Source organism: Bos mutus, chromosome 22 (assembly GCF_027580195.1).
Source record: "Bos mutus isolate GX-2022 chromosome 22, NWIPB_WYAK_1.1, whole genome shotgun sequence".
Taxonomy (NCBI): domain Eukaryota; kingdom Metazoa; phylum Chordata; class Mammalia; order Artiodactyla; family Bovidae; genus Bos; species Bos mutus.
This window is the reverse complement of record NC_091638.1, coordinates 52,475,949-52,492,754: the sequence shown is the minus strand read 5'-3', so window position 1 is coordinate 52,492,754 and position 16,806 is coordinate 52,475,949. Positions and strand designations below refer to the sequence as shown.

Sequence of the window (16,806 nt, the reverse complement as noted above, 5' to 3'; positions counted from 1 at the left end):
TCTCAAGAAGTAGAGGCATGATGAACGGAAAAGACTGTGAAGTGAAAATATCATTTTGTGGAGTTTTACCACACAGAAGCTTCTTTCACATCCATTATTTGATTCTGTCCTCCTAACTCCACTGTGACTGAAGCAGGGCAGGGGTCACACCCATCTGTGGTGGCTCGGCTAATAAGGGAAAAAGCCAAGCCAGAACTCAGCCTTCTCAACTCCAGTGCTTATCAGCAGGTGACTTTGGGCTGGTCTTTTCCCTGTCTCTGGACTTTAACTTTCTTATTTGTTCAATGGGAAGCTGGGCTGGATGATCCCTGAAGTTCCCCCTTATCCTAACAGGCTAGATCTGTGCTGTGCCACATGCCAGATACTAGCCACATGGCTGCTCAGCACTTGAAATGTGGCTCACACAAATGAGGAATTGAATTTTACTTAACTTTGACTAAATAATTAAAACTGATACTAAATTCAATTACTGGTAAACTTTTAAGTATGTTTGGAACAATTTGCATTTATGAGTCCACCCTTTCAACTGTCAGTTGCATGAAATATAAATACAGAGAAACTATTTCTGATGAATATTTAGGGTCTAAATTGAAATGGGGACTTCCCTGGTGGTCCAGTGCTTAAGACTCCATGCTTCCAATGCAGGGAGTGTGGGTTCGATCCTGGTTAGGGAACTGTGATCCCACATGCTGTGCAGTGCAGCCAAAAAAAGGATGAAATGGGCTGTTAAGTATAAAATACGTTGTTGTTGTTTAGTCGCTAAGTCACATCCGACTCTTTGCGACCCCATGGACTGTAGCCTGCCAGGCTCCTCTGTCCGTGGAATTTTCCAGGCAAGAATACTGGAGTCAGGTGCCATTTTTTTCTCCAGGGGATCTTCCCAACCCAGGGATCGAACCTGGATCTCCTGCATTTTCAGGGGCATTCTTTACCATTGAGCTACCTGGGAAGCCCATGTAAAATACATTTCAAAGACTAGTGTAAGGAAAAAGAATATAAAATATCTCAATAATTTTCACATTGATTACATATGGAAATGATATTTTGGCTATATTGAGTTAAATAAAATATTATATATCACTTAAGTGAAAATTGCTCAGTCATGTCTGACTCTGCGACCCCATGGACTATATAGTCCATGCAATTCTCTAGGCCAGAATACTGGAGTGGGTAGCCTTCCCCTTCTCCAGGGGATCTTGCCAACCCAGGGATGGAACCCAGGTCTCCCGCATTGCAGGTGGATTCTTTACCAGCTAAGCCACAATTCATTTCACTTGCTTTACTTTTTAAAATGTGGCTACTGGAAAACCTAAACCTGCATATATGAGTTACATTATATTTCTGTTGGGCCGCACCGAGCTAGATTATCAAGGTCTAAGATGCTAAAGATGGGGGGGCTTCGGCAGCGAGGGGCACTATGGCTCTGCGTACAAATATCGGCTGGCTGGTTGCGTTTGTCAGAAAAATTTCAGGGAAGGCAGCCTCAAGTGAGCTGAGAGAACACTTTGCACAACTTGGCCATGTAAGAAAGTGCACTGTTCCTTTTGACAAAGAGACTGGCTTTCACAAAGGTATGGGTTGGATTCACTTTTCTTCAGAAGAACTTCACAATGCACTACAACAGGAAAATCATGTTATTGATGGAGTAAAGCTCCATGTTCAACCTCAAAAACCCAAAGCTTTACAAGGAGACCAAACATCTGATGAAGAGAAAGATTTTTGAGACCCTCACTGCCTACTGAATAAAGTAAATAAAAGAGGGGGGGAAAAAAAAGGTCTAAGATGCTGAGGCATTGACAGTGGGATGTTAAGGATATTGCTTCAAAAAATTATAGCATGGATGGTTATGCACAAGAGGGGCAACTTCACTTCCTACTGGACAGGGCTATAAAACTTCAAGTTGCTGTTTAGGGAAAAATCCTCTGCCTCCCACTTCCAAAACAAGGGTCCTCACAGAACACAGGCTAGCAGACTCCAAAGGAAGGCCCTCCTGTCCTGTCTTCAGTCACACTTCCCAGACCCCCAGGGCTGACTCGGTCCTGAAAGCTCATGTCGTGTGATGATAGTGGAAGAAGCCAGAGCAGGCCAGTAAGGAAGCTCTGCAATGGTCCCTCCCCCTCATTAAAACCAGGAAGGAACAGAACTAGGTCCTCCGTATCCTCTGTTACAGGGCCACAGACCAACAGAGCAGCAAGAAGCCAGTCTGCACATCTGACTCACTCTACCAAATGGGAAACAAGCTTAGCATGCGAGTCGGTCACACACCCACACACACACACTCCACCATGCATAACCTGTCTCCCCTACAGGCTGTAGCTCCTTGGAAGCCTGGATCCCACTGGCTCCAGGAGCTGGCCTGGGATGGGCAGCTTCTATGTGCCATCCTGCCCACGGGCCCATGCTCTACCTGCTGTAGGGCACGAGGGAGGATCCCTCGGTGCTTGTAATTCTCAGTTGCCCCCGTCATGGTATACGTCTTGCCAGCTCCTGTCTGCCCATAACACATGATGGTGCCTGCAAACATTTCAAAACACATTTTGGTGACATCCAGGAAAATAGATCTAAGGACAGCTTTTCCCTCCCCCAGCACGCCCAGCGCCAGCCAGAACCCTGGTGTGAAAGTGGCCATCAGGAGCAGCTAAGGACATCGGGAATTCCTGCCATGTAGGGTGAGTGGCTGAGCAGGGAAACAGGATGTAAAGGGTCAAACACAGACAGCTGCTCTGAATCTGTGGTCCATGGAGGGCTCTACTGCTTCCCCTTCCAAGAGGGGATCTGATCTTAGGGCTTCTGAGGAGAGCAGAGAATTCTGGGCTACACAGGACCTGGGAATTTTCCTAGCAAGATGAGGGTGATGAGAGCGTTGAACTCAGCCCTTCTTCAGCAAGACCATGGACAGCTAGGCTCCCAGGGCTAGGTCTCCCAGTGAGGCTGCCCAGACAGAAAGAAAGAAGAGCTTTCAGAATCCCCAGGAAGAGATGGGAGTGGGAAGGGCATTTTCTGTTACTGGTGAGAATTCTGTGTAGACAGCACATTCCCACAAGACCAAAGTTGGTCCCAGGCCACTTTCAGAAACCGAATACTGTGACTAGGTCCTGATCTGTCCCAGTGCCCTCTCTGGACAGATGTTCACTTGCACCTCACTCGTGCTTTAGGTCTACCATCACCACCAGGCTGTGGGACGCAAACCAGTCACCTTGGGCTCCAGTTCCCATCTGCTTTTCCTCCCGACTCGGGCAACCTGAACCAGACCCAACCCAAAGGCTGCTTCTGTAGGTATTCACACAGCAGAAATGCCCAGGCAACACTGGGTGGTGGAAATCAGTGTCCGCCTTTTCCACATCGATGCTCTAGTTCCTGGGATTGGTAGGTTTTAACACAAGGGGCCTGAATTCAGCATTTGCACTGGAGTCAGAAACAGTATCTTTAATCCTGCAGGAATGTGCAGGAAAGAATCAGTTTAGCTGGGACACAGAGCCCATTTGTGGCTCCACAGCACCCAGCGCCCATGACTCAGCCTCCCTGGGCCTTAGCTCCTCTGTCTCTACTTCCTCAGGGCCACATCCCCTCAGGACGAATGAGGACCACACCTATATATCACGCACAGGCTACAGTGTTCGGGCATCTACACTCAACTGACTTCTAAACAGAAGACCTAAAACTTGCAAACGGGGAACATTCTTGTCAGGAGCCGCCAGACAGGCAGTCTACAGACTGATGTATTTTTTCTAAGGACTTTAAAATCTTAAGATTCTTAAGATTTTAAAACAATCTTAGACCGAACAAGTTTGTACAAATTTCCCTATAAATGTTAATTTGCTAAATGGCTTTTTTGTTAAGCTTTTACCTTAAGAATATCAAACTCTACTCAAGTTTTTAGTGATATATGTAAATAATTTAATACTGGAATGGAACAGATCGATTGTGCTGGTAGGATAAATGGAAATAGCTCCTAGCAGGTAGCCAGGAGAAAAATGTTTTGACTCCATCAAATTTATCATAAAGACACTGTTTCAAAACTAATATTCGAGGAATGTGAAACAGGATAATAGTTGAATCCCCGTGACCTATAGAGAGACAGGGTCATTAAATCGTCCTATGAAGGTAGGAACCCAGAACCATGGGTCAAGCCATGACCACCATGTCACCAAAGTTTTCCATCATAAGAACATGGAGACAAACAAAAGTTAGTAAGAGAAATTGTAGTTTATTTTATTCACCATAAAATCCTTGTACCTCTTCCTGGGTGGGGGTGTTCCCCAGGTTCTTACGTTAAAACAACAGTTAATTAACTAAATTACCGTTAAAGCCATTGAGGGCCTGAGAAACCACATCCTTCGCAACTGTCTCGTAAACCAGGTCCTGGGAGGCATCATGGAGAACTCTGTCCAGTTTGAATGACCAGTCTGTCTGCTGGTTATTGACAACTCCCCTCCGAGAATCTTTTTTTAAGTGAATATCAATGGTCTAGAAAGAAACGAAGACTTGTTAAGAAACTGGTATAAAAAAGTCAATGGCAGCCAAGGCCTGACCTGGAGGAAACAGAGGAGGTGAACTTGAGGAACAACAGGGACTTGCATGTATCCTGGAAGACCTTCAGGATGGGGGGAAGAGAGCCACTTCAGGGAGGCCACACACCCTCAGGGTGGAAGGAGCAGGAGACAGGAGCACATGCTGGTTTCAGCACATCTCACCCTCGTGGACAGGGGGCTGTCTGTCTTGGTTCCCTCATCTGTGATATGGGGTGAAGCACATTTATCACATTCTCATTAAACAAGTTTTAGGTAAGTCCAATAAGCACAGGAATGCCTTCAAACAGGCCAGAGAGAACAGTGTGCTTGGGAATGGAGGCCTGGGCTAGAGCCCTAGCTCCTTGGTGACTGGAGGTGAGGCCTCCCTCAGCGTTGTGGTGAGCAACTACTCCCTCACACACTGTGGGCCACAGTGAGCAGTGAAGAAACGATAGCCACAGGAAGGGCACTGGTCTATTCCGACATAGTAACTCGCTGGCACTAAATCAAGCGTGCCTGCTGACTTGTAATCAGCACGTTTTCAGATGCAAAGATTTCTAAAAACTTTATTTTTAGATTTTTAGATCCCTCTATGGCAAGTCTCTTTGGCAGCAGCTGGTTTAGAAATATATTGGGTTAGATTTCACTTTCACTTTTCACTTTCATGCACTGGAGAAGGAAATGGTAGCCCACTCCAGTATTCTCGCCTGGAGAATCCCAGGGACAGAGGAGCCTAGTGGGCTGCCGTCTATGGGGTCGCTCAGAGTCGGACATGACTGAAACGACTTAGCAGCAGCAGCAGCAGCAGCTTAATGGTAGATTCCAATCTTTGAAATGAGGACTTCTGATGTAAATGGACTCTCACTGGACTCTTACACTGGCTGCCTTAATCCAGAAGCCAAGACACAGCCACACACAGAAAAAATAAGACCAGCAGAGCAGGGCTTGGTCCATTCATAACGTTAAACGTTCTGTGCTTCAGGGTCACTGAATCCACGTCCAGCAGGGTGTACATCACAGGGTTGCACCTGAGTTTCTTTCTGACTGCTAGGACTTTAGAAGCTTGAAAAGTTGACCTTTGAATTGCTCCCTTGAACAATGTCTCCATGCTGCCCATAGTAGATCCACAAATGTTTGCTGAATAAAAATATTCCGTAACTCTCAAGGTGTGCTAAATCTGTCTCAGGCTTCAGAATAGTCCTCAGGCATTGGTGAGGACATGGGGCGTTCTCACCGTAAGAGTTTCTCCCACTCTTTGGTAAGTTTAACAATAATCAACTGAAGACATTCCTACTGTACTCCCTGGGAGATTGTACAGTGGGAGATCTGATCACCAGAAAGTTTTATGAGTGTGGACAAATGTCACCTTCCAGTGTCAGATACAAGGATAAAGGCAAACTATTAACCAAAAAGCCAATAAACATGGGAGTTTCATGAGCTTCCTCATCGACAGCGTTGGTGGGGGAGTACTCTGGACTTGAAGGACTCTAGATTCCATCTGAACTTTTACCAGTTCTGTCCTGGTCCTTACAAGGTGGTCTGAAAACAGAGTAGTGAGAAAGCACTGAGAGATTCTCAGGCAGGTGAAGGCAAACACAACTGTACTTACTTTGTTGTCATCTCTATATTTGATCATTTCATGAGCAAAGTCATCAGTGGGTCTGACACGGACAAATGCGTGAACTTTTTTCCTAGAACCCATTTTAGCTAAAAAGAAGAAAACAGCAACATTTTCAGTAGTCATCCTCAAACAACCATTAGAAGGGAGATGTCATTGATCAACAAGATCGGAAAGCATGATGTGTGATCCATGTTTTCCTCTCTCAGAGAGCCAGCCTTCTTTTTGCCCCCTAGCATCTCAGTGCTCTGCCCACAGGATCCTGCTCAACAAGTCTGTGTACTTCCAACTTTCTCAGGTGCCTCACCGTTCTCCACCGACCCCCTAAGAGACCAAAGTACAAAACAAAAAGAATGCTCCCTTCAGTGGGCCTAAGTTCAGATGTGGATTCTAGAAACGTTCTGTATCAGAGTCCACCTACACTTTGCCTTCTTCATTGTATTTTCCTCTTAAAATACTTACTATGAAATGCATTAGAACTAATTTTTTTTTCATTAACATACCTTACCTGAGATGTAGCACCTCCTCCTCTACTTCCATTAGACTAACATAGATCAGAAAAAAAGATTTCCTGGAAGTATATTTAATGGAGCCTGCAGTCAAATATTCTTTCTTCTCCACCACTCCATTGAGAGAAAAATCAGTCCCCTACCTCCTCTGCCTCCCTAAAACCTAATTATGTGCATTCTTATCATTTTCAGGTAGACACACATATGTCTGTATTCCTTCATTCATACTATCATGAATAATTACCATGTGTAATAAAATGTTAAACACCGAATGTAGTTTCATCAAATAGGATGAAGGCTTAAAGCTGTAAGTGACAGGGAGGGAAATTTAGGTAAATAACCTTATTATTATGTAGAATTTTCCTATAGTGGAAAAGACTCTCAAAATAAGGACTATAAACATCATAAACAGTAAAGCAAGACACCAGTTAGCAGAGATGCTAGAAAAGGGGCTGTTGTCAGTTAGATCTCTAATATCTTGTATAACTAAAGTATTTCACAAACATTTAAAAAAACTGAATTGTGCCACCCTCCAAATGATAACTAAGAAATCTCACATTTTATTGGATACTAGTCTCATTGGTCAAATCACACTAGGTTCTCTCTCCTGAGAACGTCTGTGTAAATATATTTAATACTGTCACCTAGTAAATTCTGGTTCTAACATTGATCAAGAGTGGAAAAGCAAAGAAAGTTATTAAATAGAAGTAATAATCACACTGATTTTTACTGCTTTAAGGGGGAACTTAAAATGTAATCAGCTCTTTAGGTGCCTCTTATACACCGATGACAAAAGATGAAGTACTGAGAGAAAATGTCAAATAATTCTAAGGAAAGCTAAAAATCTTTCCATTTTTAGAAAATGAATGTGAAAGGTATTCAGGTGGGTAAGGATCATGCCTTGTCCCATTTCAGGTCTAAAAATTTTGTTTGTAAGACTGAGCTCTAGAAATAAAAAGTCCCAAGTAGCTCTAACAGGACTGCTGAATTGAAAAAGCTGAAAAGATTATCTCATCTCCAGGTTCACTTTGATCTAGGATATTGGGAGAGTGGAGAGTAGAGGGAGGTGTGCTGACTTAGGCAAGCAGTGTCACTCTCTAAAGTTCCCCATTCCGGTCTGAGGGCCCGTCCTCCTGCTCAGGGAAGTTAAGATGCTGTCCAGGGTGCCCTCTGAAAGGGAGCATGTTCTGGGGGCAGGTGCCTAAAACTCCCTCCTGGCAGCCCCTACCCACAGACAGCCCAGGAGCAGCACAGGCCAGCTCCAAGCATCACCCTCCCCTCAGAGCCTGCCCCCTTTCTGCCCAGGAATTTGCCAACATGCACATGCAGCCATTCTATCTGTGCTTCCCAATTCTCCCCATGCTCGCGCCATTGCTCCAGGCATGCCAGGAGCTATATTCTCCCCAGACAAACCTCCTCTATTAACTGCATGCCTCCTTTGTGTCCACTAGCCAGCAGCCCCTCAAACACCAGACATTTAGGGACCCCATGCATGCCATCTTGCACTTACTGAAATAATGCTTGTTACTGTTCTTAGACCGCATCATTTGAGACAGTTTCAGCTCCCAAATTAAATAACAAGCTGCTTGAAGGACTGGATGGTGCCTTTTATCTTGTTTGAATCCCCCCTCTAAGTCCAGAACACTGCCAAGCACAGAGCAGGTGCTTAAGAAATGGTGACTGGTGATGGTGGTGGTCATGGCTGGAAGTCAGAGGGTGGCTGAATCTCCATGTGTAGGTCCATCTTCAGTCACTACTGAGAGAGCCCCAAAGGGCACAAGATGTCACTCCCTTCCCTCACCACCACCAACCCCTGAGCCCACAGCCCTTCCAGGAGGACACTAGGTTTCCAGGCACCATTTGGAAAAAGCCGTCTCAGTTCCTTACCACGCTCTCCCTTTTAGTAGAGTCCTTCTCTCTAGGATCTTGTGGGGAATGCCTCTCCCTCATGGACACCACCCTTAGATATCTCTGGTGTAAATAAGTGAACCTCTGAGTAGTCACCAGGAGCCCTCTCTGCTTAAAGGCTCACAGTTTCCTCACTTGTTTTAGGGGTGAGTGAACAGATTGCCACCCAGCACCCCTAAAAACTGGAGAAAAGCAGAGGTTCAGGTGGGTTCCTGTCTTCAGCGCTCCTGTCCAGAACAGACTCTCAAGAACAATCACAGCCACCAAAAAAGCAGCAGCATCTTAGGTCCCCAAATTCGGACCGAAGCCGAACTGGCCTTTCTCCTTTTTCTAACCCAACAGGCTGGACCTCTGTGTGGAGTCTGGGAGGCAATGGGCCTTGGGACCATTTCTGTGTCTCTCTGGAGCGGTTTCTGTATCTATAAAGAAAAGGGTCGGGACTGGTAATCCCAAAGCTCTCTAGTTAGTAAGTCATTTCAGTCGCTTAGTCATGTCCGACTCTTTGCCACCCCATAGACTGCAGCACGCCAGGCTTCCCGAGTTAGAAAACCGACGAATAAAAAAGGGTCCAGAAGAGCAGAGGTCCCTGAACCTCAGGCGCGACGCAGGACCTTCGTGAAACCAGGGAATATTAGATCCGAAGGCCCTAAGCGGCAAAAAGGCTGAAAGAATCCCCTTGACACCGCACCCTCCTCCGCCCGGTGGAGGAGACCAGCGAGCCAAGTCGGGGAACTCCCACGAGGAGCGGTCTTCAGATTCCAGCAACTGCCCGTCACCGGGCGGAGACCCCCCTTTCCAGCCTCCCTTCTCCCCATCCCGAGCGCGCGTGACCCCTGCTCACCGCTCGGGAGGCAGGAGCCCTCTCCCAGCCGGACCGCTGCATTAGCAGCTACGGAATACCGGCAGCGCCGCTGCCAGTCTGTGTATACGGTCGCCGTGGCAACGGGCCGCTTCTGGCTATTCCGGAAGTACGAGGTGGTGGCGGAAACGAAGTCCGCGGTCCTCTGTTGCGATATGAATAAGGTCAGGGCCGAAAGAGGAGGACAAGCAATGGGACCGATTAATCCAGAAAGACTGCGGGAGCTGCAGGCACGAAGCCAGGGTCGGGGTAGCTGGGGAACGGAGCCGCAAGACCTGGGAAACTGCGAGGCCCGGCTTCCGGCGCAGACCAATTTGAGACTACGGCGGCCGCGCAGGCCCATTCGACGCCGGCCCGGCGCTCCGGGCCGCCGTCCGCCCGCGCCCTCGCCCCGCCCAGTTTAGTTCCGAGCCAGCACAGCCAGGCCTGCGCAGTCTCGGCGGCCGGGGAAGATGGTGGAGGACGGCGCGGAGGAGCTGGAGGACCTGGTGCACTTCTCCGTGTCCGAGTTGCCTAGTCGCGGCTACGGCGTCATGGAGGAGATCCGGCGGCAGGGCAAGCTGTGCGACGTGACGCTCAAGGTCCCAGGGGTCGGGCAGCGCGGTGCTGAAAGGGCCGGGGGCCGAACGGGGAGGGAAGAGAGATGGGGGGATCGGGGAAGAGAGGTCTAGCGCGCTGAGGGGTGGGGAAACGAGGTGGGAGTGAGAGCGACCGGCGGGGAAAGAGAGGTGCCGAGCGGCAGAGGGGGCTTGGGGCTGAGCGGGTAGACGGACAGGGTCAGCCTTTCAGTCTCAGACCTTAGAAGGAAACGCTAAGAGGTGCGCCGCTGAGGCCCTCGGAGTGGAGACCTTGGGGTACCCGCCTCCTTTTTCTGTCACACAGACGAGGAAAAAAAAAAAAAAAAACGGACTTGCAGCCGCTCTGTGGAGAAAGGGGGCGGTGGCTCTTTCTACCTTTGATGGGCACCACGGAAAAGCACCTTTTCTTGTCACCACAGACGTGCCCCCTCCTAGTTAGCTGCGGTGTGATAGAGGCGTGGGCTCTTCCTGAGGAGTCATTGCTCCCCCTGCCTTGTCTCGTAATAAGAGCTTTTAAAATCGGATCTGGAAATCTTTTGAGGTGGGCCACTCCCCTGACCCCACACTGGAAGGCACGCTACCAGCACCGCAGGGGTCCCGGAGAATGGACTGATGGCCTCCCGTGGGGACAGGGCTCTCTTAACCACCTGTTCCTTGTTGGCATTCTGGGCACAAGACCCAGCCTTCCTCCCGTGCTTTTGTATCCATTCCTGCTGCGGAGGCATGCTGTCCTGCTCTGCGGCCGAGCTGCTGAGCCAGGTGGAGCTCTCCAGGTGGAGATGCTGCTGGAAATCCTGTTCCCTGTTGGGCTTGGGCTAGAAGGATGTTAGCATCTGCGAAGGCCCCTGTTTAAAAAATAAAACTATGCAGAGATCTTTGTGCTCTTCTTGTTTTCCGCAGGGTTAAGGAAACTTCCTCTTCCACATTTCTGAGTCAGACCTCCTGAGACAGTTAAGTAGAATGGTTAGGAGTGTGGCTTTGGAGACAGAAGAAGGATTTGGATTAAAATCCTTGGGCAAGTTACTTAAGCTCTCTTAGCTTCAGCTTTCCAAATGTAAAAATAGGGATGATTTCTAATTCTTAGTATTCATATGAGGATTAAATGAGAAAACTTGCGGTATTCTTTGCATAATGCCCAGCCAAGGTTTTCGTCACTCTAAACCCCTTCTGAGACAGAAACCAACACAGTATTGTAAAGCAATTATCCTTCAATTAAAAATAAATTAAAAAAAATTTTTAATAGGAAAAAAAAAGCCCTCCTGAAGGAGATTAGTTTTCCAGGAGAGGAGTGAAGTGGACAGCAAGGGGACAGCATCTTTTGTGGGGAGCGAGTGGTTTGAGAAAAATGAGCTGGACTAAAGGAAACAGAAAATAAATATAAATGAGAGGTTTTTTTGTTCACAGTGATCACATGGAAGCAGGTGTTGAGGGTTCTAGAGATTTGTAAGCAAGAGAATGATCTGTTTGTGGCAGTAACACTTGGGGTGAGTAGAGACTGGTGAAAAGCAATAATGGGGGTGAATTTTCGGATTAAGATTTAGGCTGTAAGGGTAAGCCAGGGAAAGCTTCTAAGACACAGAGATGCAAAAAGGACGTGATGGAGTAAGATGGTCACACTAAATAACCCTCACCCTAACCCACTAAACCCAAGTACACAATTTTCACTGAAGCTGACTTTAAGGGCCACACATTTGAATCTGGAATCTTGCCTAATTTGTTGTCATACTAATTTTGTGATGAAAGAGTAGGTGGAGGAGGATATTAGGAAGTGAGGTAAGGACTTGTTGGTGCGCGCCATTTTTATGTTGTGTGTCATTACTGAGTTATACCAGTATATTTAGAGAGCTGCTGCTAAGTCGCTTCAGTTGTGTCCGACTCTGTGCGACCCCATAGACGGCAGCCCAACAGGCTCCTCCATCCATGGGATTTTCCAGGCAAGAGTACTGGAGTGGGGTGCCATTGCCTTCTCCCATTAGAGAGCTAGAATAATCATATTAAAAGGAGCCATCGAGGTCTTCTAACAAAGCCATCCATTTCACAGATGAAAAAACCCTGGGGCTTAGCGATATTAAGGGATTGCCTAAGGCACAAAGCTGTATTATCTGAGATCCAACACAGCTGTTGGTTGGTGGAAGCAATGCTTTTGCATTCTCTGTCAGATTACTCACCTGCTAATGGTGTATAAAGCAGAACAGGAAACAAGCTGTCCTCTGTCAGCAGCGTCCTCTGTGAGCACAAAGGACAGTGATGTGTACGGCCAGGTGCAGTATCGCTCTTCTATTTCAAGACAGGAGACAGACACGGGCTTTTTCTGCTAGTCTTCTGGACCTAAGACTTCTTGACTTTTGATGTGGAGATGACCCTGTATTGGGAAATCCTGTGCTTCTGAATATTGTTCATTACCGGGGCTCTCTACTCACTTTTTTCAGGTAGCTGTGTTTCCTTTTCAGCCTTGCCTCTTTTTGATGAGTAGTTAAAATTAAGGGGAAGAGTGTGTTCCATTAGAGCACATGTTCACATATCACAGTGGGCACCTGTGCTATGAATTCATAGTCATCAAAAAGTCAGTTTTGCTCTTTCTTTTGTGAGTTATGTCGGGGGTGTTGTTAAATTTGGACACTGATTTAGATGAATGAAAGCGCTTGATGCTGCCTGACTGTAGGTGGAGAAAGAGAGTTACATGGTCAGGCTACTCAAGATGGCTGTTGTCTTGCTCTCTGAACATCTCCTGCCCAGCCAGTTCCTGCTCCATCTATATCCTGCTCACATGACTGGCCTTTCCACCCTCTTATTGCCTGCCCCCCTCACCCCTCACAGTTTGGGGTGTGCCTTCCGTTGGTTTCCCTGGTGACTAATGAGCCCACCTGACATCAGGTTCCCTACTACTGGTCATCTCCTTCCACTTGGGAGTGAAGACTACCCCCATGTCCTGCCTGCCTTCTGCACACAGTGGGATGCCCCTCCAGGACCTTGTTTCAGACGTATAAGATCCCTGCTATCCATTAAACCGTTGATGGCTCTGTTGCTGACTTCAGGTTCTTCCTTTGGTCTTAAAGCTGGGCACATACAGGCCTTGTAGGCCTGCTGTGTGCAGCCCAACTGAGGTACCTTGGAAAATCAGTTCCTAACCGAGCAACGTTCACTGGGTTCATCCTGTGGCTTCTGGCGCTTGGCCAGCCATCTGGGTGAACGTCAGAAGCCTGTCTTTGGGGATGCTTCGTACTGCAGGTGGTTCCTTTATTGTTTTGTACATGAGACTCCATTGTTTGCCCCTTGGCCACACCTGGTTCAACTTGTGGGCTGATTGATGGAAAATGAGACCATGTCCTTTCTCCAAAGATGTGTTCCTAGCTCCTCCTGAATTACAAGTATGGCATCTGCCTTTCTACTTTAGGTTTGTTGACTGTTGGCACTCCCATTGTCTCCTTGGCATAGAAACCAGCCAACTTCCTCACAGTCCATCTAGGCCTTTTCTACCCAAACAGTGGACCACATCATTACTTGTTTCTAGTTGGGGAGGAGAAAGAATGAACCAAGATGTGTGAACCAGGAGCTGGCAAGCATATTCTGTAAAGAGCCAAATAGTAAATATTTTAGGGTTTGTGGGTCACACTGTTTCAGTTGCAGCTCTCCAACTCTGGGTGTTGTAGCACAGGAGCAGCTGTACATAGAATATAAATGAGTGGGTCTGGCTGTGGTCCAGTAAAACTTTATTTATAAAAACAGGTGTTGGCCAGACGCATTGGCTGACCCCTATTGTATACTGATACAGCCTCTGTAAAGTTTAAGACTTGTGGAGTAAGTTACACTTGCTTTATTGCCCCAGCGTCTACTTCTGTGGTTTCAGAGATTGGAAGCAGCTCTTGTTAAAGAGTACAGGTGAACCAGAAATGGAAAACTTTTTTTTTTTTTCCAGCTCACAGCAGTTGATCAAGGGACTGGCCTGGTCTGTGACCGATAACTGACATAGGAGAAGCTACTGTTACGTTATGCATCTCATCTTTTTTTTTTTTTAATATTTATTTATTGAGCTGTGCTGGGTCTCTGTGTGGCACATGGGTCTTCTGTCTTCCTTGAGGGATCTTTTTAGTTGCAGCACGTGGGGTCTAGTTCCCTGACCAGGAAGCGAACTTGGGCCCCCTGCGTTGGGAGCACCTCAGCTTCCAGACCACCAGAGAAGTCCCAGTATCTCGTCTTTAAAGCCTTGCAGCTCTGTTGAAGCTTGAAGCTGACTATTCCGAAATATTAACCGAGGACACCATGGTCCCTTTCTGTCTCAGTGGAAGCTGAGGATGCTTAGCTGCTTGCACAGGGGCAGGCCAGAGGAGACCGTGATGGCTCCTGTGTTCCCATGGATCTGACTGGCTGTGTGCAGGGCTGGGAAGGTAAAGGCCAGAGTTCGGGCTTGTGGCAGGCCAGGTAGATCAGTAGCTCAGGTGCGGCTCAATATGTCTGGGCAGTGTGCTGCATATCTGATGAGAACACAGAAATGCTTTTTTTGGAAAATAAGCTCAAGAACAGATATGTGTACAAGCCAGTTCATAGCATCATTGTTCACAGTGTCCAAAAGACGAAAGCAGCCCAGTGGTGTGCTGCATCAGTGGTTGAATGGATAAACAAGATGTGGTCTATTTTGTTCCATACATTCAGTGCAATAATATTCCATATATCCACGGGAATATTCAGTTCAGTTCAGTTGCTCATTCGTGTCCGACTCTTTGCGACCCCATGAATCACAGTACGCCAGGCCTCCCTGTGCATCACCAACTCCCGGAGTTCACTCAGGCTCACGTCCATCGAGTCAGTGATACCATCCAGCCATCCCATCCTTTGTCGTCCCCTTCTCCTCCTGCCCCCAATCCCTCCCAGCATCAGAGTCTTTTCCAATGAGTCAACTCTTCGCATGAGGTGGCCAAAGTACTGGAGTTTCAGCTTTAGCATCATTCCTTGCAAAGAAATCCCAGGGCTGATCTCCTTTAGAATGGACTGGTTGGATCTCCTTGCAGTCCAAGGGACTCGCAGGAGTCTTCTCCAACACCACAGTTCAAAAGCATCAATTCTTCGGCGCTCAGCCTTCTTCACAGTCCAACTCTCACATCCATACATGACCACAGGAAAAACCATAGCCTTGACTAGACGAACCTTTGTTGGCAAAGTAATGTCTCTGCTTTTGAACATGCTATCTAGATTGGTCATAACTTTCCTTCCAAGGAGTAAGCGTCTTTTAATTTCATGGCTGCAGTCACCATCTGCAGTGATTTTGGAGCCCAAAAAAATAAAGTCTGACACTCTTTCCACTGTTTGCCCATCTATTTCCCATGAAGTGATGGGACCAGATGCCATGATCTTCATTTTCTGAATGTTGAGCTTTAAGCCAACTTTTTCACTCTGCACTTTCACTTTCATCAAGAGGCTTTTGAGTTCCTCTTCACTTTCTGCCATAAGGGTGGTGTCATCTGCATATCTGAGGTTATTGATATTTCTTCTGGCAATCTTGATTCCAGCTTGTGCTTCTTCCAGTCCAGCATTTCTCATGATGTACTCTGCATATAAGTTAAATAAGCAGGGTGACAATATACAGCCTTGACGTACTCCTTTTCCTATTTGGAACCAGTCTGTTGTTCCATGTCCAGTTCTCACTGTTGCTTCCTAACCTGCATACAGATTTCTCAAGAGGCAGGTCAGGTGGTCTGGTATTCCTGTCTCTTGAAGAATTTTCCACAGTTTATTGTGATCCACACAGTCAAAGGCTTTGGCATAGTCAATAAAGCAGAAATAGATGTTTTTCTGGAACTCTCTTGCTTTTTCCATGATCCAGCGGATGTTGGCAATTTGATCTCTGGTTTCTCTACCTTTTCTAAAACCAGCTTAAACATCAGGAAGTTCACAGTTCACGTATTGCTGAAGCCTGGCTTGGAGAATTTTAAGCATTACTTTGCTAGCATGTGAGATGAGTGCAATTGTGCAGTAGTTTGAGCATTCTTTGGCATTGCCTTTCTTTGGGATTGGAATGAAAACTGACCTTTTCCAGTCCTGTGGCCACTGCTGAGTTTTCCAGATTTGCTGGCATATTGAGTGCAGCACTTTCATAGCATCATCTTTCAGGAGTTGAAATAGCTCAACTGGAATTCCATCACCTCCACTAGGTTTGTTCGTAGTGATGCTTCCTAAGGCCCACTTGACTTCACATTCCAGGATGTGTGACTCTAGATGAGTGATCACACCATCGTGATTATCTGGGTCGTGAAGATCTTTTTTGTACAGTTCTTTTGTGTTTTCTTGCCACCTCTTCTTAATATCTTCTGCTTCTGTTATGTCCATACCATTTCTGTCCTTTATCGAGCCCATCTTTTATTCAGCCTTAAAAAGGAAGGAAATTCCAACCCTAAGCGCAAATGGATGAACCTTAAAGACATTACGCTACGTTTCAAAATAAGCTGGTCACAGAAGGACAGATATTATATGATTCTTCTTAAATGGGGTAACCAGAGTAGTCAACTTCATAAAAAGAGAGAGTAGAATGGCGATTTCTCAGGGCCTGGGAGGAGGGAATCGGGGTCAGTGTTTCATGGGTACTGAGTTTCTGTTTAGAAAGGTGAGGTTCTAAAGATAGGTGGTGGTGATGGTTCTGCAACAGTGTGTCACTGAACTGTACACCTAAAAATGGTTAAAACAGTAAGTTTTATGTATATTTTACTACAATTTAAAAAGAAGAGACAAGCTGAAGACTTGTTAGCTAGTGGGCCATTGAGATTGCTTACAGTGCTTTGTAACTGGAAAGACACTAAAAACAGAATTTGTCTCTCTTCCTAGATCCCCTGGT

At 46.7% G+C, this 16,806-nt stretch overlaps 2 protein-coding genes and 1 pseudogene across 21 annotated transcripts in view; 2 read left to right on the top strand and 1 right to left on the bottom strand.

Annotated features, from left to right (window-relative positions):
- KIF9 (kinesin family member 9) overlaps positions 1-9,853 on the bottom strand; it is a 38,073-nt gene extending 28,220 nt beyond the window's left edge. For 2 of the 4 annotated variants that reach the window (XM_070360359.1, XM_070360360.1), the window contains exons 1-4: positions 9,388-9,853; positions 6,121-6,218; positions 4,302-4,467; positions 2,408-2,514 (exon numbers count right to left, since the gene is read on the bottom strand). In XM_070360359.1, the coding sequence (XP_070216460.1) occupies positions 2,408-2,514; positions 4,302-4,467; positions 6,121-6,218; positions 9,388-9,748 (732 nt within the window). In that variant the 5' untranslated portion in view covers positions 9,749-9,853. Of the gene's footprint in view, positions 1-2,407; positions 2,515-4,301; positions 4,468-6,120; positions 6,219-8,148; positions 8,395-9,387 lie in introns of all 4 variants that reach the window. The other 2 variants (XM_005910738.3, XM_070360361.1) reach the window with 2 other exon arrangements.
- KLHL18 (kelch like family member 18) overlaps positions 1-16,806 on the top strand; it is a 122,838-nt gene that overhangs the window by 55,109 nt on the left and 50,923 nt on the right. For 12 of the 17 annotated variants that reach the window (XR_011462036.1, XR_011462038.1, XR_011462037.1 and 9 more), the window contains exon 1: positions 9,811-9,986. The exons of 3 other annotated variants lie outside the window; for them this stretch is intronic. Coding sequence is in view for 2 of the 14 variants with exons in the window: in XM_014483314.2 (XP_014338800.2) it covers positions 9,858-9,986 (129 nt within the window). In the remaining 12 variants the exon portion in view is untranslated. Of the gene's footprint in view, positions 1-9,810; positions 9,987-16,806 lie in introns of those variants that run through there. 2 more of the 17 variants (XM_070360363.1, XM_070360364.1) reach the window with 2 other exon arrangements.
- On the top strand, positions 1,379-1,761 carry LOC102265220 (SRA stem-loop-interacting RNA-binding protein, mitochondrial pseudogene; annotated as a pseudogene).